The sequence below is a fragment of the Narcine bancroftii genome, chromosome 3, assembly GCF_036971445.1.
Source record: "Narcine bancroftii isolate sNarBan1 chromosome 3, sNarBan1.hap1, whole genome shotgun sequence".
Classification (NCBI taxonomy): Eukaryota; Metazoa; Chordata; class Chondrichthyes; order Torpediniformes; family Narcinidae; genus Narcine; species Narcine bancroftii.
In genome coordinates, this window is record NC_091471.1 from 4,958,560 (window position 1) to 4,985,196 (window position 26,637).

The 26,637-nt window shown below is 45.6% G+C and overlaps 1 protein-coding gene across 12 annotated transcripts in view; it reads left to right on the forward strand.

Annotated features, from left to right (window-relative positions):
• Positions 1–26,637, forward strand: part of dysf (dysferlin, limb girdle muscular dystrophy 2B (autosomal recessive)) — a 444,465-nt gene that overhangs the window by 196,645 nt on the left and 221,183 nt on the right. For all 12 annotated transcript variants that reach the window (XM_069923420.1, XM_069923428.1, XM_069923419.1 and 9 more), the window contains exons 5-10: positions 2,295–2,415; positions 6,716–6,915; positions 8,488–8,616; positions 18,876–18,938; positions 22,655–22,705; positions 22,787–22,817. In XM_069923420.1, the coding sequence (XP_069779521.1) occupies positions 2,295–2,415; positions 6,716–6,915; positions 8,488–8,616; positions 18,876–18,938; positions 22,655–22,705; positions 22,787–22,817 (595 nt within the window). The remainder of the gene's footprint in view (positions 1–2,294; positions 2,416–6,715; positions 6,916–8,487; positions 8,617–18,875; positions 18,939–22,654; positions 22,706–22,786; positions 22,818–26,637) is intronic.

Below are 26,637 nucleotides of genomic sequence, written 5' to 3' on the forward strand. Positions count from 1 at the left end.
GGGTAAAAAATGATGCTAAGATTGGAGGTGTTGTGGACAGCAAAGAAGGATTTTCAAAGCTTGCAGAGGGATCAAGACCAGCTGGAAAAGTGGGCTGCAAAATGGCAGATGGAGTTTAATGTAGACAAGTGTGAGGTGTTGCATTTTGGAAGGACAAACCAAGAAAGGTGAATGGTCGGGCACTAAGGAGTGTGATAGAACAGAGGGATCTGGGAATACAGATATAAAATTCCCAGAAAATGGCATCACAGGTGGATAAGGTTGTAAAGAGAGCTTTTGGCATCTCGGCCTTCATAAATCAAAGTACTGAGTACAGGAGTTGGGATGTTATAGTAAAGTTGTATAAGACATTGGTGAGGTCAGATTTGGAGCATTGTGTGCAGTTTTGGTCACCGAACTACAGGAAAGATATCAATAAGATAGAAAGAGTGCAGAAAAGATTTACTAGGATGTTGCCTGGACTTCAGGAACTGAGTTACGGGGAAGGTTAAGCAGGTTAGGAATTTATTCCCTGGAGTGTAGAAGAATGAGGGGAGATTTGATGGAGGTATTTAAAATTATGAGGGGGACAGACAGAGTAAATGTAGGTCAGCTTTTTCCACTGAGGGTCAGTGAGATACAAACCAGAGGACGTGGGTTAAGAGTGAAAGTGGGAAAGCGTCGGGGGAACGTGAGGGGAAATGATCTGCCAGCTGAAGTGGTGAATTTGTCCTCAATTTAACATTCGAGTCTCTGCCAAAACATTTTTTTGCCTAGTCCCACTGACCTGCAGCGAGTCCATAGACTTCCATACCTCCCCCATCCATTTACCTGTACAAATTCCTCTTAAATGATAAAATTTTGTTCCTTACTATCCTTTTGCCCTTAATATACCTGTAGAAACCTAACCCTAACCCTCACCTCACGTCTTCTTTTTTCCTTCCAGATCTCTTTCTTGAGGTTTTTCTTGCATTTTTTATTCTCCTCAAGTCCCTCTTTTGTTCCATGTTGCCTAGACCTGTTATACACCTCTCTCTTCTTCCGAACCTGATCCCCAATATCCTTCAAAAGCCATGGTTCCCTATCCCTGTATCTCTTTAATCAAATATAGCCATATAACAATTACAGTACAGAAACAGGCCATCTCGGTCCCTCTAGTCCACACCGATTTAAGTGATCTCCTCTAGTCCCATCTATCTGCTCCCTGTCCATAACCCTCCAATCCCCTCACATCCATGCACCTATCCAACCGTCTCTTAAATGACAAAATTGACCTTGCTGTAACCACCTTTTTGGGAAGGTCATTCCATTCAGCCACCATTCTCTGAGTGAAAAAGCTCCTTCTCATGTTACTTCTAAACTTTTGTCCCTAACCCTTAACTCATGACCTACCTCAAGGGGAAGAGCCCCTTCTACTCTATCTATCCCCTTCATAATTTTAAATACCTCCATCAAATCCCCTCTCAACCTTCTACGCTCACAGACTTTTTTAAAACCAAAAATATACATTATCTGCAATAAATTATTTACAAACAAGAAAACCATTCGTCTTTTGACACCGGTAATGTCAGTCATATCTATACATTCTCATCAATGAATATTGTTACATTTGTTCTCTCAATACCCTGTAACCAACACTTTGGCACCTTGTCACTTCTCCCCTCTCTGTTGTTTGAGGGACTTCCCCTCAGTCTCAGCCCCTCAAAGCCTGGTAAAGGGAGGACTCGAGAACGTGGTCCATCCCCACAGCGCCTTCACGTTGGCTGCACCAAGCCTCTCAGCACGTACTTCTCAGCCTGGAATGTGCCAGTCGGCAGCATTCCCTCACCGATGTCTTCGTGTGCTGAAAGACACAGCAGGGTTTCGGCAGACCAAAGTGGTCCTTGCCCTGAGTTGATTGTCTTCCAGCAGTTCTGGGTGTCTGACTCCGAGAGCATCCTTGGGAACGGCTAGTAGATCAGAGTGTCTGCTGGGACATTGCATGACCCTATGAGTGCAGCCTGGCTTTCTTTATCTTTGGACCTGACCGGTGATTTGTGACATAGTGAGGTTGCTCTCTGTAAGTTGAGGGGGGAGATGTCAGGGATAGCGATAGGGTTTGTACTCAGTGGGTGGTGGGTGCCAGGGACGGTGTTGGAGGCTGGTACTGTGGTGATACAACCACTGGACTGTCAGTGACTGCCTGCGCCTGTCTGCATTCCTGCACTGCCTACGGCAGGGGGGAAAAGCCATTGTACCTGCAGGGAGGTAACCTGGGAGACCGTGTTTGACAGTTTTGAGTAATTGCGCTTTCCTTCTTCCCTTGTCCTTTCCAGGCAACTGTTGTCCTACAGGTTTCATACATCCCACCTCCAGGGGCAGCACCGATCATTCCTCCATCTCCTCAGGCCGAGGGGCCAGTGACAACGGGCTCTCCGGATGCTGATACCCTCACTGGTGAGATGTCGGGACGGTGGGTGTGGAGGGTGCTGGGATGGGTGGACTGGGTGTGGTGACCTGGAGATCTCCATGGTACAGTCGGAGCACCTGACGCGCAAAGCAACAACAGAATTAACCAGTTCCTCAATTTCAAGGGACTCACTACAGCGTCGGAGGCCGGGTGTGGCAAAGGCCAACTGGTACGACACAAGGATCATTTAATCCATCATGACCTGGGTATTCAACTCACATCTGATGTGCCTGATGTGTCTCAACATGAGGAGATCTTATTGTCCACCTGTTATGTAGACCAGCCATTTTCTTGCGGTGGCCTCCCTAGGACTCTCGGTATTATGGGCCTCTTCCCAGTGAAGCAGTCAGGTTTAGTTGGTACTTCTCTCCGACTGACTACACAGAGGATGGTGAACCCCTTAAATGTGGTGTGGCCTCCAGGGGGAGGGGCAGATAGCACCCCCACCCCCCGCTGAGAATGGTTGATGTAGATCTTAACACCAGAGCATGAGTCGGTCATCCAGTCCACTGATCCTAGCCCACCATTCAATAAGATCACGGCAGATGTGTCCATGGACTCCACTCCACCTCTTCCCCATAGCCATAAATTCTCCTAATCCATAATCTATCTGTGTCTTAAATACATTTAATGAGACTTTGATGGGCAGAGAATTCCATAGATTCACTTTGCTCTGTGAGGAGCAGTTCCTCCTCATCTCCGTCCTAAATTTACTTCCCCAAATCCTGAGGTTGTATCCCTGATTTGAGTCTCCACTGGTAAAGGGTTCTGGACTGTAATGCTGACCATTCTTTCTCTCCCATGGATGATGCTTGATCTGCTCTGGGACTTCCTGAGTTTGTGTTTTCTCCCCATTCCATCTCTTGCAGTCTCCAGTGGAATCAACCTTCCTTCTTCTACCTTAAGGATTCTTTTCATATCCTTGCATGTCTCCATGAGACCCACCTTCTCCTTCTGAACTCCAGTCGGTATTGTCCCAGCCTCCCCAATCTCTCCTCATCAGCAACATTATCTTACGGATAAAGCAACAATCTAATTTTAATTGTTCTTCAACATTATTTCATTCATTTTCACCTTATCGAAGATATTCCCTTGGTTCCACTCATCCCTCTTCCTCCCATCCCTGCTACCTTGGGTAGGTGGCATGTTTAGTGTAGCGGCTGGCACGGTGCTGTTACACTGAGGTTCAAATCCTGTGCTGCCTGTAAAGATTCTGTACGCCATCCCCGTGTCTGCGTGGGCTTCCTCCGGATGCTCCGGTTTCTTCCAAAAAGGATCCTGGTGATGGGCCAGTTGAGTATATTTCGGCTTATGGGCTGGAAGGGCCTGTTACCCTGCTGGGTCTCTCGTTTAAAAAAAAATTAAGAAGACAACTCTCTCAAGACACAAAGATTGGACAATGGATAGCGAGGAAGTCTTTAAAGCTTGCAGAGGGATCTGCTCGTTTGCTGGAAGGGCCTGGTACCATGTTGTATGTCTAAACTATCAAGCTAACTTGTTATTCTTTCCCCAGTCCAATGATAGGTCCAGGATCCGAAACCTTTGCTGTTTCTCCCTCCATATGACGTCGGTGTTTTTGACGTTCTTTATTTCTGTCTTCCAACAGCTGCAGCTTCATTGATTTGTTTTTGTCTGTCCTCACTGGCCTCTCCTCTCTGACTCGGTGGTGGGTGGGGGGGTGGTGAAGGGGGGGAATCCAATGGAAGACAATGTGGCACCGACCCATATATACCTACCAAAAAACCCCTAAACTCTCCCAACCTCATAACCTCTATTTTTCTTTCATCCATATGTCTAAGAGTCTATTAAATTCCCCTAATGTTCTGGCCTTCACCACCATCCCTGGCAAGGCATTCCAGGCACCCACGACTCTGTGTAAAAAAACTTACCCCAGACGTCGCCCCTAAACTTCCCTCCCTTCACTTTGTACACGTCCTCTGGTGTTCGCTATTCCCACACTGGGAAACAGACGCTGGCTGGCCATCTTATCTAAGCTTCTCAACCTCTTATAGACCCTCTATTAAGTCGCTTCTTTGCTCCAAATAGAAAACCCCTCGAACCCATAAGTCATGGGGTGGCACAGTGAGCATTGCGGTTCGCGCAACACTGTTCCAGCCCCCAGCGATCGGGATTCGAATCCGCCGCTGTCTAAGGAGTTTGTACATTCTCCCCGTGGGTTTTCCCTGAGGGCTCCAGTTTCCTCCCATCATTCAAAACGCACCGGTGGTTGTTAGTCAATCAGGTGTCATTGGGTAGCACGACTCGTGGGCCAAATGGGCCTGTTACCATGCTGAACGTCCAAATAAAAATTAAATTAAATTAAAAATTGATGGCTGGATAGTTGGCCTGCAGGCCCCCACAGGTTCCAACCAAGGGAAAGTGTGGCGGCAGAGTTCCAGGCAGGTAATAACCTGCTTGATTTCCACTTCCCTTGCTCATTTTTCTGTTGGCAGAATAAGTCGAGTGTTTCTTCATCTGACTGTTCATGCACTTGATGAACAGACGTTAACCACCTGCTCCCTTCAAAAAGGCTGCTCGATTCTATGAAGCAGAGCCAACACAGATGGGGGAGGAATTTCTGCCACGCGACATCAGGCTGAAAGCTAATCCCACAGAACACGGTCACATTCCCTGAGTCCTTCCTTCCCAAACTAAACAACAGTTCAAGAGGAATTTGTGATTCTTCTCTTTGTGATTTTTTTATGTCAAAGAAGTGGAGGGGAGGGTCAGTAAAGTTTGCAGATGATAGAAGCATGACTAGGCCAATCAGCCCATTTATCATGAGCTGATCCAGTTTCCGAATGAGCCCCAATGCCCAGCCTTCTCCCCGTAACCTGGCTAATTAACCTCTGCCTTAATGGGAGACAAGAAGATGACAGAGGAACTAAATGAGTATCTCACATTAGTCCTCAATCAGGGGTTGGAGTTTAATGTGCAAAAGTGCTGGAGAAATTCACCAATGATCCTTTATGGCAAAGATACACAAGTTTCTGGTCTGGGCCCTTCGTCAAGGAATGAGCAAAAGGCAGGCAGGTGCCTGGATAAAATGGTGGGGAGAGGAGCACAGGCCTACAGGCAAAAGGTCAGAGGTGGGATATGGATAAAAAAGCTGAGAAGCGATAGAGGGAGGGCTAGCTCTCTGAAAGGCACAGGGAGGGGGAAAAGAGGAAGGGGATAGGGAATGAGAGAGACAGGGAGGAGCCTAACTGAAACCGGAGAAGTTGATGTTTATGCCATCTTGTTGGCGGGGGCCCAGATGGAATGTTCCTCCAGTTTGCGGGCCATGTCAGCGTGGGAGTGGGAAATTGAAATACAAAGGATAGAGGTGCGGTGGATAGTGTGAAAGGTTGTCATAGGTCACAGCAGGATGTAGACGGGATGCAAAATTGGGTGGAGTCATGGCAGACGGAGTTCAATCCAGATTAGTGTGAAGTGACGCACTTTGGAAGATCAGGCTGAGCCAATGGCAGGTTACTTCACAGTGTGGTAGAACGGGGAGATCTTGTGGTCAAGGTTGATAGATGATAGGTGATTTGTTGGCCTTCGTTAGTCGGGGCGCTGAGCTCAACAGCTGTGAAGTAATATTTACAGCTCAATAAACTCTGGTTGGACCACATTTTGAATATTGTGTTCATTTCTGGTCACCTCATTGCAGGAAGGATGTGCAGAGGGGATGTAACAGGATGTAGCCTAGATTGGAAAAAATGTCTGATGAGGCAATCTTAGCAGAGCTGGGTCTTTTCTCCGTGGAGTGAAAAAGGATGAGAGGAGACTTAATAGAGGCAGAGACAGGGTGGACAGTCAGCACTTGTTTCCCAGGGCAGGATCAGCAAACACCAGAGGACAACTATAAAGGGCGAGGGGAGGAATAGTTAAGGGAGACGTTGAGGGTACGTTTTTTTTTACACGGAAGGTAGTGGGGCCTGGAATGTATTGCAGAGGGTAGTGATGGAGGCTGTAACAATAGGGAAATTTAAAATATTTTTGGATAGGGACATGGATATAAGGAAAAATAGAGGGTTATGTGTGTGAGAGGGAAGGTTTAGTTTGTTGAGTAGGTTTATATAGATCAACACAACATTGTGGGCTGAAGGGCCTGTACTGTGATGTTTTAAGCCTCTTGCTTCCCATGGATGCTGTGTGACCTGCTGAGTTCCTCCAAGACCCTTCCCTTTTCCGACACCTGCAGACACCCTGTTTGCCTCTCCCTTTCTGTCCTTTTGGCACCCGATGACTGATTCTGCACCCCTCGGTGGCTCACCTTTCTCGCCGCCTCCCTCTCTGCAGACACCAGTGGCGAGGGAGAGGAGGACACTGAAGAGCCCCTAGGCACAGGCGACGAAGTCGAACCCTCACTCGGGGGGGGTGGCGGCGGCAGCCACGAGCCGCCCAGCCTGCCAAAGAAACCGCCGGCGACCGTGGTCCATGGGGTCAGGAAGAGGAAACGACTGAGCCAACTGCTCCCGAACAAACCTCAGGACATCCAGGTCAGTTTTGGATGTGACAGGGCTAACTGGGCAGGAGCCAGGAAGGGGAGAGGAACTGGCAGGTTGTAGGATGGGCAAGCAGATGGCAGATGGAAATTGAATTGGATTGGATTGTTCATTATCACATGGAGTGAGATAACAGTTAAAAGGCTTGTTTTGCGTGATATCCAGTTAAGTCATCTCATACAGCAGGGAGTTCAACCATAAGACATAGGAGCAGGAACAGACTATTTAGATTATCTGAAATGTCCACCTTCTTTCACAAACATGGCTTCCCCTCCACCACCATCAACTCTTCCCTTACCCACATCTCCATTTCCCCCTCTGCCCCCAGATGTAACAAACACAGGATTCTCCTTACCCTCACCCCACCAGGCTCTGATCCAGTACATTATTCTCTATAATTTGTGCCACCTGCAACAGGATTCCACTTCCAAATATATCTTCCCCCTCTCCTTCCCTCTTCTCTTTCTGTAGGGACTGCTCCCTCCATGACTCCCTCGTACACTCATTCCTCTGCACCAGTCGCCGCACTGGCACTTTCCCCTTTGGCCACAGGTGGTGCCACACTTGTGTCCACATAGCCCCTCCCTCACCACCGTTCGAGGCCCCAAACAAGCCTTGCAAGTGAAGCAACACTACTGATCTACTGCATCCACCTGCTCCCATTGTGGCCTTCTCTACATTGGAGAGACTGCATGCAGAGTGGGAGATCACTTCATTGAGCGCCTCCTCTCTGTTCCCATCAGTGACAGGGATCTCCCAGTTCAATTCTGCGCCCCACTCCCATACACATGTGGCCTCACGTACTGCCCCAACAAGACCTCCTGTAAATTGGAGAAACATCACCTGATTTTTCATCTGGGCCCTCTCCAGCTGGATGGCTTTAACATTGACTCCTCAGGTGTCTGCTAGACCACTCCCCATTCTCCCTCCCTTCCCCATCCCTCTGTCTCCTTTCCTCCAGCTCTCCACACCCCTTCCCTCTCCATTCACCCTGCCCTTGCTTGCTGCTGTGCTCTGCCTCCCTTATCCACCTGGTTTCTCCTACCTGTGGGACTACGCTCCTTCCGACACCCCTCCCCCCCACTATTATTTTGTTCAGGAGCCTGGCAACATTTTTCCATGCTTTTTATGAAGTCTGAAACATTGGTTGTGTACCTTTATCTGTGTGATATAAAGTACACTGTTTGACCAGCTGAGTTTCTCCAGCATGGTGTTTTTACCTGGCTATTCAGCCCACCAAGTCTGCCCCACTATTTAATCAAGAGCTGATCCATTTTCTCACTCAACCCCACTGCCCGGCCTTCTCCCCATAACCTTTGATGCTACAAGGAAGTCTTAAGACAACAGATAGATAGATGTTTGAAGAACAGGGGAATTATGAGTGATGGGGAAGTGGGGGTGGAGGGGTGGAATAAATGGAACCTAGACCATGGCCATTTCAGCCGTGATCTTTTTGAATGACGGAGCAGGCTTGACAGGCCGGATGGCCGACTCCTGCTCCTGTTTCTTGCAGCGTTGAAGACACCGTTCCCCTCTCTGACTTAACCAAAATTATTCTGTTTTCAGGTCAGAGTCCAGGTGGCGAAAGGTCGCCAGCTCCCTGGCATTAACATCAGGCCTGTGGTGAAAGTAACAGTGGCTGGTCAAACGAAGACCACACGGATTCGCAAAGGCAATAATCCTGTCTTTGATGAGGTGAGGACAAGCTCTTCCTCCACTGGTGTTGGAGTGAACACCTCAGTGACAGGACAGGCCATCGAAGGCCCCTTTCATTGTTACAATATATACATGATATATGTCAACCATTGTCTGCTGATAGGCAAAGGGTCACCAGAAGCATTGCCTGGCACCCCTGCTAATAAGAGAAAGAAAAGCCAAAGAGAGTCCATTTAGAGTCACCGAGTGTCTGTGGATTCACTTCCAGTTCTCCCGCAGCCTCTGTAGCCACACAGACTCCTGTTCGATCCATCGGCCACCCGAGCTCCAGATCCAAACGTCCTACATGGTCAGGAAGCCTTCAACACCTCAGGCCCTACAGGAGACCCTCTTGCCCCTTGCACCCTCTTGAAACCTGGTTCCAATGCCTGGTTCCCTTAAGCTAAAAGCCAGCAGCTAACAGCCCATGTGGGTTTTTTGCCCACGGGTCGCCAACAACCTGCAGCCTGTGTGTTTCTTTCAGCTGCAGATCCCCTCGCTGTCCTGCTGCTGTCGTCACTGCCTTTCGATTCATCACCTCTGCTTTTCCTTCTCAGTAAGGATTTGCTCCCCGTTAATGGTGCCCTGCACAAGTCTGCTGCTCCACTTGGTGTCCGCAAACACTTGCAACCGCTGCCGAACACAGGGGGCATAATTATGGGCCCAAGCCCATGGTCCCTGTCCACGAGTCGCCAATTTCAGAAAAACTGTGCACCTGCATCCCTCATTCTTTCACAGGACCCAAGAAAAGACCGATCAATATATTTCAACCTTTGCGTGCTCAGGTGCCTTTGAGCATTTCACAGCCAGATATCCAAGTGCTGAGTTCCATGAATGTGCTAACATGGGGACAGAATAGTGTCAAAATGCAGATGGTGTACTTGCTTTCATAGGTGGGTGCATATAGATGTTGGGACATTATTTTTCAAATGACCAAACCATGCTTGGAATGGATATGAAATGTTGTGTCATCAGTGGAAGTGGTTGGGCTGGAGAGAGTGAAGAAGAGATTCATCAGGAAGAATGTGGTGGAGTTGGAGAGAGTGCAGAGGAGATTCACCAGGAAGGACATGGTGGAGTTGGAGAGAGTGCAGAGGAGATTCACCAGGAAGGACATGGTGGAGTTGGAGAGAGTGCAGAGGAGATTCACCAGGAAGTATGTGGGGGAGTTGGAGAGAGTGCAGAGGAGATTCACCGTGATGGAAATGGTGGAGTTGGAGAGAGTGCAGAGGAGATTCACCAGGAAGGACATGGTGGAGTTGGAGAGAGTGCAGAGGAGATTCACCAGGAAGGACATGGTGGAGTTGGAGAGAGTGCAGAGGAGGTTCACCAGGAAGTATGTGGGGGAGCTGGAGAGAATGCAGAGGAGGTTCACCAGGAAGGACATGGTGGAATTGGAGAGAGTGCAGAGGAGATACACCAGGAAGGATATGGTGGAGTTGGAGAGAATGAAGAAGAGATTAACCAGGAAGGATGTGATGGAGTTGGAGAGAGTGCCGAGGAGATTCATCATGATGGACGTGGTGGAGTTGGAGAGAGTGCAGAGGAGGTTCACCGGGAAGGATGTGATGGAGTTGGATAGAGTCAAGAGGAGATTCACCATGATGGACGTGACCTAATGAAGAGGATCAAAAGTTTATGCAAGATATTTTTTTTGAAGATTGTAGATATGCAAGGGAATATATTGATAGGAGGGAATTTTAACCTTAATTTGGATCCAATGTTGGATAAAACTGGACAAAAGACTAGTAAAAAGAATAAAGTGGCCAAATTTATGGTTAAATCAATGCAGGAAATTAAACTCATGGATATATGGAGGAGGCAGCATCCAAGGGAGAAGGAATACTCATATTATTCGAGTAGGCATAAAACATACTCAAGGATTGATATGTTTTTGTTGTCGGCCCATGTTCAAAGGAGAGTTAGAAAAACTGAATATAAAGCTAGGCTACTTTCAGATCATTCACCCCTGCTATTAGCAATAGAACTGGAGGACATCCCACCAAGAACATATAGATGGAGGTTAAACTCCATGCTACTTAAAAGGCAGGAATTTAGAGAATTAAAACGTACTTTGAAATAAATACGGAATCAGTGAAAGACAAATTTATGTTATGGGATGCAATGAAAGCCTTCATCAGAGGGCAGATAATAAGTTATGTAACTAAGATGAAGGACTACAATCGGGAAATAGATCAGTTGGAAAGGGAGATAGTAAGTACAGAAAAGGAACTAGTAAAAAGGGATGATATAACGAAAAAGAGAGAATTGGTGGATAAAAAAATAAAATACGAAACATTACAAATGTATAAGGTGGAGAAGATCATAATGAAAATAAAGCAAAAGTATTACGAACAAGGAGAAAAAACACACAAAATATTAGCCTGGCTTTAAAACAGAACAAGCTAAAAGAATTGTATTGGCATCAAGGAAAAAGGATTTAAAAATTACATATAATCCAATGGAGATTAATGAGAACTTTAAGGAATTTTATGAACAATTAACCAAACTGAGAACGAGGGGAAAGATGATAAAATAGAAGAGTTTTTAGCTAAAATTGAACTGATGAAATTGCAACAAAACAAACTGATAAAACCATTTGAAATAGAGGAAGTGCAGGATATATTAAAAAAGCTGCCAAACAATAAAACACCAGGAGAGGATGGATTCCCAATAGAACTGTATAAAACATTTAAAGAGTTATTAATTCCTCCTCTCCTGGAAGTAATGAACCAGATAGAAGAAACACAAAACTTGCCAGATTCATGTAAAACAGCAATAATTACAGTCATAACAAAGACGGGGAAGGATCCACTAACACCAGCATCATATAGACCAATATCTCTACTTAACTCAGACTATAAGATAATAGCAAAATTATTAGCAAACAGATTGGCCGATTGTGAACCAAAAATAGTAAAACAAGATCAAACTGGATTTATTAAGAAAAGATGAACAGCAGATAATGTCTGTAAATTTATTAATTTAATTCATGCCGTTCAAGGAAATAAGACGTCAACAGTGGCTGTTGCTTTAAATGCAGAAAAAGCCTTTGACAGGGTAGAATGGAATTATTTATTCAAAGTATTACAGAGGTTCAATCTACCAGAAAAATATATTAATTGGATTAAAGCATTCTATAATGGACGATTGGCGAAGGTAACAGTAAATGGATATGTATCAAACCAACTTAAATTAAGTAGGTCAACTAGACAGGGATGTCCATTATCTCCCTCACTGTTCGTGTTAGCTATAGAACCCTTGGCAGAACTGATAAGGACAGAAAATAAAATAAAAGGGATAAAAATAAAGAAGAAGGAGTATAAACTCAGTTTATATGCAGATGACATCATAGTATACTTCTTTCTCTTTTCTTTGGCTTGGCTTCGCGGACGAAGATTTATGGAGGGGGTAAAAGTCCACGTCAGCTGCAGGCTCGTTTGTGGCTGACCAGTCCGATGCGGGACAGGCAGACACGGTTGCAGCGGCTGCAGGGGAAAATTGGTGGGTTGGGGTTGGGTGTTGGGCTTTTCCTCCTTTGCCTTTTGTCAGTGAGGTGGGCTCTGCGGTCTTCTTCAAAGGAGGTTGCTGCCCGCCAAATTGTGAGGCGCCAAGATGCACGGTTTGAGGCGATATCAGCCCACTGGCGGTGGTCAATGTGGCAGGCACCAAGAGATTTCTTTAGGCAGTCCTTGTACCTTTTCTTTGGTGCACCTCTGTCACGGTGGCCAGTGGAGAGCTCGCCATATAACACGATCTTGGGAAGGCGATGGTCCTCCATTCTGGAGACGTGACCCACCCAGCGCAGCTGGATCTTCAGCAGCGTGGACTCAATGCTGCCGACCTCTGCCATCTCGAGTACTTCGACGTTAGGGATGAAAGCGCTCCAATGGATGTTGAGGATGGAGCGGAGACAACACTGGTGGAAGCGTTCTAGGAGCCGTAGGTGATGCCGGTAGAGGACCCATGATTCGGGGCCGAACAGGAGTGTGGGTATGACAACGGCTCTGTATATGCTTATCTTTGTGAGGTTTTTCAGTTGGGTGTTTTTCCAGACTCTTTTGTGTAGTCTTCCAAAGGCGCTATTTGCCTTGGCGAGTCTGTTGTCTATTTCATTGTCGATCCTTGCATCTGATGAAATGGTGCAGCCGAGATAGGTAAACTGGTTGACCGTTTTGAGTTTTGTGTGCCCGATGGAGATGTGGGGGGGCTGGTAGTCATGGTGGGGTGCTGGCTGATGGAGGACCTCAGTTTTCTTCAGGCTGACTTCCAGGCCAAACATTTTGGCAGTTTCCGCAAAGCAGGACGTCAAGCGCTGAAGAGCTGGCTCTGAATGGGCAACTAAAGCGGCATCGTCTGCAAAGAGTAGTTCACGGACAAGTTTCTCTTGTGTCTTGGTGTGAGCTTGCAGGCGCCTCAGATTGAAGAGACTGCCATCCGTGCGGTACCGGATGTAAACAGCGTCTTCATTGTTGGGGTCTTTCATGGCTTGGTTCATCATCATGCTGAAGAAGATTGAAAAGAGGGTTGGTGCGAGAACACAGCCTTGCTTCACGCCATTGTTAAGGGAGAAGGGTTCAGAGAGCTCATTGCTGTATCTGACCCGACCTTGTTGGTTTTCATGCAGTTGGATAATCATGTTGAGGAACTTTGGGGGGCATCCGATGCGCTCTAGTATTTGCCAAAGCCCTTTCCTACTCACGGTGTCGAAGGCTTTGGTGAGGTCAACAAAGGTGATGTAGAGTCCTTTGTTTTGTTCTCTGCATTTTTCTTGGAGCTGTCTGAGGGCAAAGACCATGTCAGTAGTTCCTCTGTTTGCGCGAAAGCCGCACTGTGATTCTGGGAGAATATTCTCGGCGACACTAGGTATTATTCTATTTAGTAGAATCCTAGCGAAGATTTTGCCTGCAATGGAGAGCAGCGTGATGCCCCTGTAGTTTGAGCAGTCTGATTTCTCGCCTTTGTTTTTGTACAGGGTGATGATGGTGGCATCACGAAGATCCTGAGGCAGTTTTCCTTGGTCCCAACAAAGCTTGAAAAACTCATGCAGTTTGGCATGCAGAGTTTTGCCGCCAGCCTTCCAGACCTCTGGGGGGATTCCATCCATACCTGCTGCTTTGCCACTTTTCAGTTGTTCGATTGCCTTATATGTCTCATCCAGGGTGAGGACCTCATCCAGCTCTAGCCTTAGGGGCTGTTGAGGGAGCTGGAGCAGGGCGGAATCTTGGACTGAGCGGTTGGCACTGAAAAGAGATTGGAAGTGTTCTGACCATCGGTTGAGGATGGAGATCTTGTCGCTGAGGAGGACTTTACATAAGAAATTGAAGGAATATGGAGAAATATCGGGGTACAAGATCAACACAAATAAAAGTGAAATGATCCCAATGAGTAACGTGGATTATACAGAATTTAAAAAAGAATCACCACTTAAATGGCAAACACAAGCAATCTGATACCTGGGGATCAGGTTAGATAATAACTTAAGCCACTTGTACAAACTAAATTATCAGCCACTAATAAAGAAATTGCAGGGAGACTTAGAACATTGATAAGAATTACCGCTAACGTTGATAGGGAGGGTAAATTGCATTAAAATGAATGTCTTCCCAAGGATACAATACTTATTTCAATCGTTAGCAATCCCCTTAACAGAGAAATTCTTTAATGAACTAAAGCGAATAATAAGGAAATTTTTATGGAAAGGGGGGGGGAAACCAAGGATAGCGTTAGATAAATTAACAGAGAGGTACAACCAAGGTGGTTTGCAGTTAACAAACTTTAAAAATTATTATAGAGCAGCACAATTAAGGTATTTATCAGATTTTTATCAGACAAGGGAAAAACCAGATTGGACTAAGATAGAGCTAGATAAAATATGGGAGAAGGTACCGGAAGATATACTTTATAAGTGGGATGAAAAGCTGGTGCAATATCAAAGCTCACCAGTGCTGCATCATTTACTCAATATATGGAAGATGATCCACTTAGAAAGGAAAAAAAAACAAATTACCGACTACCAAAATTATTATTGACACAAAATCAGCTAATCCCTTTTACAATAGATAACCTTTCCTTTAGAGAATGGGAGAGAAAAGGGATCAAAAGAATAGAAAATTGTTTTTTGGGAAATAATTTATTATCTTTTGAACAAATGAAGTACAAATATGGAATAACTCACGGTACAATGTTTGCATACCATCAACTGAAAACCACTTGAAGGACAAATTGGGAAACAGACTGAGGTTACCAGAAGGAAGCAGCTTTGAATATGTGATAATAAAAAGATTTATAACAAACATGTATGTACATCAAACTGCAAGAGAAGGAAAATGATGAAATAAGGTATAAACTCAAACAAAAGTGGGAAAAAGATTTAAACATAAAGATAAAAAATGAAACATGGGAAAAGTTATGCTCCGGAACTATGAGAAATACAATAAACACGAGGTTATGTATGATACAATATAACTGGATACACAGGTTATACATCACGCCCCAAAAGTTAAATAAATGGGACCCAACAGTATCAGATAGATGTTTTCGTTGTAAGAAGGAAACGGGAACGACAGTACATGCAATTTGGGCATGTGAGAAAGTGAAAAAGTTTTGGGAAGATCTAAATCAGGTATTAAATAAAATCACGAAAAGCAACATCCCAAAAAATCCAGAGATCTTTCTTCTAAGTAATATAAGAACTAGGGTTCGAACTGGATGAAACGCAAAAGAGCCTTAGCTGGAGCAAAAAAATGTATAATGTCAACTTGGAAATCAGAAGAGAGCCTGAGAATACAGCAATGGTACATGGAAATGAATAAATGTATTCCATTGGAAAAAATAACATATAATTTAAAAAATAAAGTCACATTATTCGAACAAATTTGGGAACCATACATGGAACATGACAGAGAGGGCTCGCCTCGGACCTCCACCCCTAAAATGACAGAATGAGATGACGACAAAATTAACTGACCCAGTGGGTAAAAGTAGATGACACAATTTTCTTATTTATTTTGATTGTGTGATGACATTGTTTAATGGGTTTATTGTATTGTATATGTTGAATGTTTAGTGGGTTTGGAGGGGGGTGGGAAGAGGGAAGGGAAGGTGGGGGGGAAAAGGGGAGAAAATGTGTATATTTAAGAGGGAAATGTTTGTATGTATTTTGGTTGATATTGTTCACAGTGTGAAAAATAAAAAATTATAAAACAAAAACCATGATCGGCGTGGTGGATTTGAAGAGAGTGCAGAGGAGGTTCACCAGGAAGGATGTGGTGGAGTTGGAGAGAGTGAAGAAGAGATTAACCAGGAAGGATGTGGTGGAGTTGGAGAAAGTGCAGAGGAGATGCACCAGGAAGGACGTGGTAGAGTTGGAGAGAGTGAAGAGGAGATTCTCCAGGAAGGATTTGGTGGAGTTGGAGAGAGTGAGGAGGAGGTTCACCAGGAAGGACATGGTGGAGTTGGAGAGAGTGCAGAGGAGATTCACCAGGAAGGATGTGGTGGAGTTGGAGAAAGTGCAGAGGAGATGCACCAGGAAGGATGTGGTGGAATTGGAGAGAGTGCAGAGGACATTCACCAGGAAGGTCATGGTAGAGTTAGAGAGAGTGCAGAGGAGGTTCACCAGGAAGGACGTGTGAGTGGAGAGAATGTAATTGAAATTCACCTGGAAGGTAATGGTGGTGCTGGAGAGAGTGCGGAGGAGTTTTTCTTCAAGTGAAGGAGGCAGAAAGGTGACCTGATAGAAGATAGCGTGGTTCGTCAAAATCTTTTCCCCAAGTTTGGGAAATCAAAATCAAGCGGGTGAAGGTTTAAGGTGACAGGAAGGATGTTTAAACAGGATCTGACAGGTACATGTTTTTACACGGAGAGTGGATGATATCTGGAACTGTGTGAAAATAGGACCAGGCACAGGCCCTTCTGGTTCATGCCATCATTTCAATACTGTTTCATCTATCATAATATATTTCTATCCTCCCAGAAACCTTCCTTGTAAAAACACGATGTGGGAGAGGAGAATCTCAGCAGGTCAAAGAGTATACTTTTTATAGCAAATATAAAGATACATAACCAACGTTTCAGGCCTCAGCCCTTCATCAAGGTACAAGACATTTCCTATGCTTTTTTTTGTCATAGAACTACCGAACATTACTGCACAGAAAATAGACCCATTGGCCCTTCTAGTCTGTGCTGAACTATTCTGTCTCATCCCACTGAACTGCTCTCAGTTATAGTCCTCCATACCTCTCCCATCCATGTACCTGTTCAAATTTTTTTTGTGTTAAAATTGACCCCACGTTCACCATTTCAACTGGCAGCTCGTTACACACGCCCACCACTCTCTGAGTGAAGTTCCCCCTAAACCTTTCCCCTTTCACCCATGACCTCTGGTTTGTATCTCACCCACCCTCCGTTAAAAAAGCCTGTCTACATTTACTCAGTCTGTCCCCCTCATGATTTTAAATACCTCGATCAAATCTCCCCTCATTCTTCTACGTTCCAGGGAATAAAATCCTGTTTAACCTTTCCCTGTAACTCAGTTCCTAAATTCCAGGCAACATCCAAGTACATCTTCTCTGCATTCTTTTGATCTTATTGGCATCTTTCCTGTAGCTTGGTGACCCAAATTCCACACAATCCTCCAAATTTGGCTTCACCACTTTGGTGTACCTTGATGAAAGGCTCAAAGCTGAAACGCTGGTGATGTATTTTTATCTTTGCCATATCAAGGACATTGTTTGATCTGCTGAGTTTCTTCAGCATTGTATTTTGACTCTTCCCCCTAAAGGCCCAGATATCATAAGACAATAAGACATAGGAGCAGAAATAGGCCATTCAGCCCATCCAGTCTGCCCTGCAATATAATCATGAGCTGATCCATTTCCCCACGCAGCCCCATTGCCCGGCCTTTGATGCTAATCAAGAATCCATCAATCTCTGCCTTAAATTCACCCAATGACCCGGCCTCCACAATGACCTCTGGCAACAAATTCCACAGATTCACCACCCTCTGGCTGAAGAAATTCCTCCACATCTCTGTTCTAAGCGGACACCCTTCAATCCTGACAACTCTGTGTTGTCTTTTCCTGTCCTGTTGTCTTTCCTCTTTCCTGTGTTGTGCCCTCTTGTCTTAGACTCTCCCACCGTGGGAAACAACCTTTCTACATCTACTCTGTCCACGCCTTTCAGGCCTTCATCAAGGTACAAGACTTCTGTGCTGTAATGTTTGGTAGTTCTATGACAAAAGAAACCATAGGAAATGTCTTGTATCTTGTGAGATACCCCCACATTCTCCTAAATTCCAACGAGTACAGGCCGAAATATGTCAAATACTCCTCAGATGATCACCGTTTCATTCATCCTTGTGTCTTCTTCAATAATCTCTTTTCCCATGAGTTTGCTTTCACTGTTTGATGTATCACGTTCCCCTGTATATCAACCTTCCCCAATCTCTCGCCATTTGAATAGTGCGCCGTCTTTTTGTTGACAAACGTTTATTCAAACGACAACACTACGAAACTACACAAACTAGACTCTTACTCCCATTTCTTATGTCTTTATATTTTTATAAATCTGATGGCAGAGGGGAAGAAGCTGTTTCTGTACAGTTGGCTGTTCATCTTCAGGCTCCTCTACCTCCATCCTGATGGTAGCAGCGTGAAGAGGGCATAGCCTGGGTGGAGAGGGTCATTGAGGATAGAGGCTGCTTTCTTCAGACACCGCCTCTTGTAGATGCCCTCGATGGAATAATGCCTGTAATGTCACAGGTCGAGTTCACAACTCTGTGTTGTCTTTTCCTGTCCTGTGCATTGGCTCTTCCATACCAGTCAGAATGCTCCCCATGGTACACCTATAAAAAATGTGCAAGAGTCTTTGGTGATATACCAAATTTCATCAAACACCCAACAAAGTATAGCTGCTGACGAGCCTTCATGATTGCATCGACATGGAAAGATCATCGGAGATGTTGATACCCAGGAATTGGAAGTTCTTTACCCTCTCCACACTGACTTCTCTATGAGGACTAGTCTGTGTTGTCTTGGTTTCCCCCTTCCTGAAGTCCACAGTCAGTTCCTGAGCCAATGAGATGAGGATTGCCAGCTACTGTTTCATCTCACATCTATCATCCACCTCCTGGCTCCCGGTCCCACTGGAGTGAACTCCACAGGTGTCCAGTTCATTGAACATCGAACAATCCACTAACCATGCTTCTCTTCATTGTTCAACTCAGAGAACCACTAACATTCCCGTCTGCTCTTCCACAGATTTTTTTCTTCAACTTCTACGACACTCCAAGTGATCTCTTTGATGAGCCAATATTCATCATGGTGAGTGCTTTCGTGTCGAGAGATCTTTGGGCTGAGTAAGTACAATCTGATCCCAACCTTAGGAATGTGGTGTGGAATGTGTGGAGGGGACTTCATTCTGTTTCTGAATCCAGGAGTGTGTGATGGCACCATGCGGAGGGAGCTTCATTCTGTGTCTGACCCCAGGAGTGTGTGATGGGATGGTCTGAAGGGAGCTTCACTCTGTGTTGGACCCTGGGAGTGTGTGATGGGGTGGTGCGGAGGGAGCTTCACTCTGTAACTGACCCCGGGAATTTGTGACAGGACAGTGTGGAGGGAGCTTCACTCTGTGACTGAGCCCCGGAATATGCAGACTGATGAAATGCTCTTCTGACCAACTATCCTTCCTCTTTCTGAAGCTCAAGTTCAATATCTAAATCTATTTTTTCTGAATTAAAATATTACTGACTGGATCTACATCTGATTAAATGCACTGATTTGTATGTGGTCTGTGCTCTAGAGATACACTGTTTTGTCTTCTATACAGTATCTACAATCAGATGATAATAAACAAACTTTATCCTGAATATTTGGATTATTTACCTGATGCCTGTTCATCAGCCTCACAAGCTTCATGAAGAAGACTTTCCCAGCCAGGCCATCCTGATTTTGATCCTCCTGTCCCTTCTTCCTGATGGTAGTGCATTGAAGATCCCTATTTAAGTGAAACTCCCAGTGTATATCATCAACACAGGAAAGGGAGACTTCAGTGTTGCCCTGAAGATGGAATAAGAGTTGTTTCCCATGGTAGGGGAGTCTAGGACAAGAGGGCACAACTTCAGGATTAAAACAGAGATGGGGAGGAATTTCTTTATCCAGAGGGCGATGAACCTCTGGAATTTGTTGTGGAGGCCAGGATGTTGGGTTTATTTAAGATAGAGATTGAAGGGTCTCTGAATAGTCAGGGTATCAAAGGTTATAGGGAGAAGGTCAGGGAGTGGGGGGAATGGGTCATTAGTGAAGCCCAGCATACCATAGGGCTTCTTAACTACCCTATCCACCCGTGCGTCAACCTTGAGAGATCTATGGATTTAGACTGTTAAGAATCTGACCATTAACCATGTTCTCTGCCTTCAAGTTTGACCTTCTAAAATGGATCACCTCGCACTCATTCAGATTGAACACCATCTGTCAATTTTCTGCCCTACTCCACATCCTGCTTATGTCCTGTTATAACCCAAGACAACCTCTACACTCTCCACCACACCTCCAACCTTTGTTATCCGCAAACTTACTGATCCATCCCTCCCCAGGCCATTTATAAATATCACAAAGAGTGGTGTGGGGGATGGGGGGTTGGGTCACAGAACAAATTCCTGTTTGGGCTTCCTCTCTGGGACACAGGTAAAACGCCAGGATTGATGTTCCACGCTCTGGGTCTCACCTCCCACCACCAGTCCCCACCACCCTCTGGCGGGGAATCCTCCTGACCTGCTGTCAGAGAGAGCTAACTTAAACTTACACTCAGCAGTTGCTGGGGGGGGGGAGGGGGGAAATGAGGGTCCTCGAGATCAAGGGGGGGGGATGCAGGTAGAAAGGCTCTCCTAGAACTCCCTTTGAAGAGAGCAGGAGAAGACCTTCAGGGTAGGCAGCCCTCCAAGAGAGTGGATCGGCTGAATGGAGTTAAACAAGAACAGCAGGGCTAACAGAGGACTCTCAGTAGACTTCGAGGTCTTGAGGCTTTGACTCGTGACATCACGGAGAGACGGACACTCCAAAATTGGTTTAGCCAGAGGCTCTGAGAAGCTCTCGTAGCCCCCTCCTTAATACAGAGTTGTCTCATGGAGTATTATGACAGAGGTAACTCTTGCAGTCTCAAAGAGTAAGGCAGAATGGCTAGAGTAGAGGTTAGCCCAAAGCTTTTACAGCGCAGGCATCCCAGGTTCGAATCTGGCACTCTCTCTAAGTAGTTTGTACGTTCTCTGCGTGTCTGCTCTGGGTACTCCAGTTCCCTCCAACCATGGGGGCTCAAATTTAACATTTAAGAAGAATTTGGACAGGTACATGGATGGGAGAGGGATGGAGGGCTCCATTTTTCATCCATTTTCTTGACCAAATTCTTCTTAAATTAAATTTTTTAAATTTAAATTTAGACATACAGCATGTCAACAGGCCATTTCGGCCCCCGAGCCTGTACCCCCCAATTTACGCCAAATTAACCTACACCCCCGGAATGTTTCAAACGGTGGGAGGGAACTGGAGCCCCTGGGAGAAAATCCATGCAGACGCGAGGAGAGCGTACAAACTCCTTACAGACAGCGCAGTATTCGGACCCTAATCTGGTCCCGATTTCTGGCGCTGTAAAGCCGTTGCACTAACCACTTCTTCGCACAGAGAATGGTAGGAGTGTTGAATAAACTTCCAGTGGAAGTGGTGATAGTGGGCTCAATTTTAACATTCAGGAAAAATTTAGTCAGGTACATGGATGAGAGGGGTATGGAGGGCTATGGTCTGGGTGCAGGTCAATGGGACGAGGTGGAATACCAGTTCGGCACAGACTAGAAGGCCAAAGGGACTCTTTCTGTGCTGTAGTGTTCTAATCCTATTTTGATACAGCCATAAATTCCTGACTGCCATGGCCCTGCCCCTGGACTGGACTTGGCATGCAGCTGTTCATTTCGTTCCCTTTTTGACTCCACACTGATTTAACTCTTCAAGCACCGATTTCTTACGCACCTACCAAATGTCTGGAACAGATTTTCTCACCGTACCTCAGTACAGGCGGCAGTAAGCTCAAACCTGTGTGGAGGTGGTAGCTGAACGTCCTAGCCGGCAGCTGCGCCTCCTCCTGAGCTGAGTGTGGGAGCTGAGAGGACCACTCCCACCCTGTGTGGGCTTGAAAAACACCGGAATGGCTCCATGTGAATGGGACGCAGGTGTCTGGACATGAAACATCCCTGGCATGCCCTTGCCCATGGGAAGTAAGACATTCTACATCAAACACTGCATGTTGGACTCAGGCCTGAATTTAAACTTACTATAAGACCATATTGGAGCAGAAGTAGGTCATTTGGCCTGTTAAGTCCGCTCCACAATTCTATCATGAGTTGATCCATTCTCCCACTAAGCCCCACTCCCCCGCCTTCTTCCCATACTCTTTGATGCCCTGACAATTTAGATACCTATCAACTTCTGCCTTAAATACACCCAACGACCTGACCTCCACAGCCACCCTTGGTTGCAAATTCCAGAGATTTACCACTCTCTGGCTAAAGAAAGCCCTCCATATCTCTATTTTAAATGGACGCTCTTCAATCCTGAAGTTGTGCCCCCTTGTCATAGACTCCCCCACCATGGGAAACAACTTTTCCGCATCTACTCCATCTAACACTTGAAATGCCTCTATGAGGTTTCTTCTGAACTCCAAAGAGTCCAGTCCAAGAGCCATCAAACGTACCTCACAGGCTAATCCCTTCATTCCAGGGATCATTCTTGTAAATCTTCTCTGAACCTTCTCCAATGCCAGCACATCCTTTTCTTGACAGAAGCTCAAAACTGTACCCGTACTCTAAGTGAGGCCTCACCAGTGCCTTATAAAGGATCAATGACACGTCCCTGCTCTTATAACCTGTTCCTCTAGATATAAAGGGCAACATTGCATTTGCCTTCTTCACAAGGACTCCCAAGTGCCTCATGCAGGTCTTTCTGATCCACCCTGTTGAATCCCTCCTCTTAAAGATCTCATTTCTGTTCTGCAGGTCTACAACTCCCACACTCTACGTACGGACTCCGTAATTGGGGAGTTCAAGGTGAGACACTCTCCCAAATTCCTCTTTGCTTCTGAAAATGCAACCAACTTTTGAGTTAATTGTTTGTCCTTCCTCTTGCAGTTGGACATGGGCACCGTGTACTCTGAGCCAAGTAAGTTTTGTTTGAGGAATTGCAGTGATGCTGTGATCTCCGGTCCTCACTGCCGTACCTTCTCCCTATTTTCTCAGCCCTGACTCAGGGTCTTAGCCTGAAACGCGGCGATTCTTTTTCCACACCACCCCCCTCCCCCACTTCATAGCTACTGCTTGACCCATCCAGTTCCCTTAGCGGTTTGCTTTTTGCTCCAGATTCCAATATCAGCGGTCTCTTGGCCCTCCTGTTTCATCTCTCCATTTCCCCTCCCCAAGGGGTCAATCTGGTGACTCTTCTCTTCTCTCCCAATATCACATGTTTATTCCCCCTTAGAGAGGGGGAGTAAACTTGTGCACAATAGTCTGGACAATTTTAGAACATTCTAGCTCTTCAGCCCACGATGTTGTGCCAACCTACGTAAACCTACTCCACAACAATCTAAACCTTCCCTATTTCACACCTGTAATCTTCCATTTTTCTTGCATCCATGTTCCTGCCTAAAAGTCTTTTAAATGCCCCTATTGCACCAGCCTCCATCACCACCCCTGGCAATAGATTCCAGGCACCCACCACTCTTTGTGTAAAAAAACACTTACCCCTGAAGTCTCTTCTAAATTTTCCTCCCCTCACCTTAAATTGAAGTTCTCTGGTATTTGCTACTTTCATCCCAGGAAAACAGGTGCCGACCGTCCACCCTAACTATGCCTCCCATAATCTTGTAGACCTCTATTAAGTTTCCTCTCATCCTTTTACGCTCCAGAGAGAAAAGTCCCAGCTCTGTCAACCTTGCCTCATAAGACACATTCTCCAATCCAGGCAACATCCTGGTAAATCTCCTCTGCCCCCTCTCCATAGCTTCCACATCCTTCCTGTATTGAGGTGGCCAGAGAAAGACAATACATCCCCTGTGCATGAAATCTTGGTGCAATTTAAAAAAAAGCTAAATATTAATGTTCAATTATTTGTGTACTAAGGCATTCAAGCCCTGACAATACCACTTTTTCCTCTTTTTTTTCCCCTCCTCATGTTCAACTTGCTGTGTTCTGCCTGGTTTATTCACTTATCCTGCCTATATCCCCCCCCACACCACAACCCCTCCCCCCCCTTTACTCTCTCCACAGCCATCAACCTTGTAATTCACTCAGCGACCAGCAGAATTCTTGTAATTCTTGTTCCTCCTTCTCCTTTCTGGCCCGTTAGTTGGGAGACTTGGGCAATAGTTTGTGCAATTTAAAAGAAACTCGAGGTTTCGCCCTGCTTTCTCACCAAGTGATTAGTCATACTTCTCCTCAAAATGTCCCAATGCGTTGCACGCAACGGTACAGCTAATGTCCACCCGAGGGATGGCAGGTACTGGAAGCTGGAGCAGCACACAGCCTGCTGGAGGAACTCAGCAGGTCGAACAGCATCAATGAGGGAAATAGTCGAAATTTTGGGCTGGAATCCTACACCAGGACTGGGAGTGAAGAGGGGGTAGAATCTCTCTTCGACACACTCAGCCCTGATGAAGGGTTCCACTGTTCATTTTCCCCGATCGACGCTGATCAGGCCATTGAGTTCCTCCAGCAGGGTGTATGTTGCTCCAGTAAATGACCAAGGGTATTTCTACTTGCAATGCAAACCATAGAACATTCCAGGAGAATTACAGGCCCTTTGGCCCACAATGTTGTGCCAAACTAGGTCAACCTACTCCACAACAATCTCACCCTTCCCTCGCTCACGCCCAGAATGTTCTATTATTCTCACATCCATGTACCAATCCGAGAGTCTTTGAATATCTCTACTGTACCAGCGTCCACCACCAATGCATTTCCGGCACCTGCCACTCTCTGAGTAAAATACTTATTCTGACATCTTCCAGAAACTTTCCTTCACTCAATTCCCAACCTCTGCCTTCTGCGGGCAAACCAATTCCGAATCCACAGCCAGGTTTCCATGCATCCAGGTGAGTCTCCCATGGGGAATCTTGTCAATCACCTTTTCCCAAGGTGGGAGAGTCTACAACCAGACATCATCGGTTCAAGGTGAAAGGAGAAAGATTCAAATGGAGCTTGATGTCCAAACTTCTCATGCAGAAGGTCGTGAATATATGGAGGAGTTACCAGATGAAATGTCACTTAACTGTTTAAAAAAGGAGGGAGACAGGAGAAAGGATATTATTGGTCTGAAGCTTGAAGGTGTTGGAATTGATTGTCAAGAACAGGGGTCGGTGTGGGGGCTACTTCTTTTAATGTGGTATATGAATGAATTAGATTCTGCAATGAATGGGTCTGCAGATTATATGAAGGGAGGTCGGAAAAGTAAGTGGGGCTCAGGAAGCTGCAGAAAGATTTGGACAGATGAGGAGAACGGCAGGGAAGTGGCAAATAAACTATAATGTCAGAAAGTGTTCGGTCGTGCATGTTGGAAGAAGAAATAAGTGGGCAGACTGTTTTATAAATGGGGAGGAAATTGAAAATTCCCAATGCAAAGCGACCTGAGAATCCTCAGGCGGGATACCCTAAAGGTAAACTTGCAGGTTGAGTTGGTTGTTCCCATGGTGGGAGAGTCGAGGGCACAACTTCAGGATTGAAGTGTGTCCATTTAGAACAGAGATGTGGAGAATATTTCTTCAGCCAGATGGTGGTGAATCTGTGGAATTTGTTACCACAGGGGGTTGTGGAGGCCAGATCATTGGGTATTTAAGTCAGAAATTGATAGGTTCTTGATTAGCCAGGGCATCAAAGGATATGGGACGAAGGCCGGGAAGTGGAGCTGAGTGGGGAAATGGATCAGCTCATGGTTGAATGGTGGAACATACTTGATGGGCTGAATGGCCTATTTCTGCTACAATGTCTTATGGATTGATGGTCTTAAAGTGAGAATAGTTGTAATGTTTAAAAGGCATTTAGACTGGTACTTGGATGGGGAAGGTTTAGAGGGGTATGGGCTATATGTGATGAGCTTGGCCAGCAGGGAGGATAAACAAATATGATTTGATTGGGATTACAGAAACATGGCTGCAGGGTGGGCAAGCCTGGGAACTTAATATCCTAGGGTATACGATATTTAGGAGGGGTCGGCAAGAAAGAAAAGGGGGTGGGGTAGTATTGATGGTAAGAGAAGGGACCGACACAATTGACAGGAAGGATATTAACTCAGAAGATGCGGATTCTATATGGATAGAACTGAGGAATAGCAAGGGGCGGAAAACGTTAGTGGGGGTGGTATATAGGCCTCCAAATAGTAGTGTAGAGGTGAGGGAAGGCATTAAAAGAGAAATTAGAAAAGCGTGTAATAAGGGAACAGCTGACATCATGGGAGACTTTAATTTGCATATAGATTGGACTAGTCAAATTGGTAAAAATACTGAGGAGGAGGAATTCCTTGAATGTTTACGGGACGGTTATCTAGACCAATATGTCGAGGAACCAACTTGGGAGCAGGCCATTTTAGATTGGGTATTATGCAATGATAAGGGGATAATCAACAATCTTGTTGTACGAGGCCCTTTGGGTAGGAGCGATCACAATATGATCGAATTCTCACTCGACATGGAGAGTGATGAAATTAAAACCGAGACTAAAGTCCTGAATTTAAATAAAGGGAATTATGATGGTATGAGACGGGAGTTGAGTAAGATTGATTGGGTGGTGTTTATGGGGGAGTCGACTGTGGATAGACAATGGAAAGCATTCACAGATCTAATGGAGAAATTGCAAAAAACCTTTTATGCCGGTTTGGCATAAAAATAAACCAAAAAAGGTGACTCAACTGTGGATAACAAGGGAAATTAGAGACAGCATTAGGTCCAAAGAGAGAGCATATCAATTGGCTAAAAAAAGTACCACAACCGAAG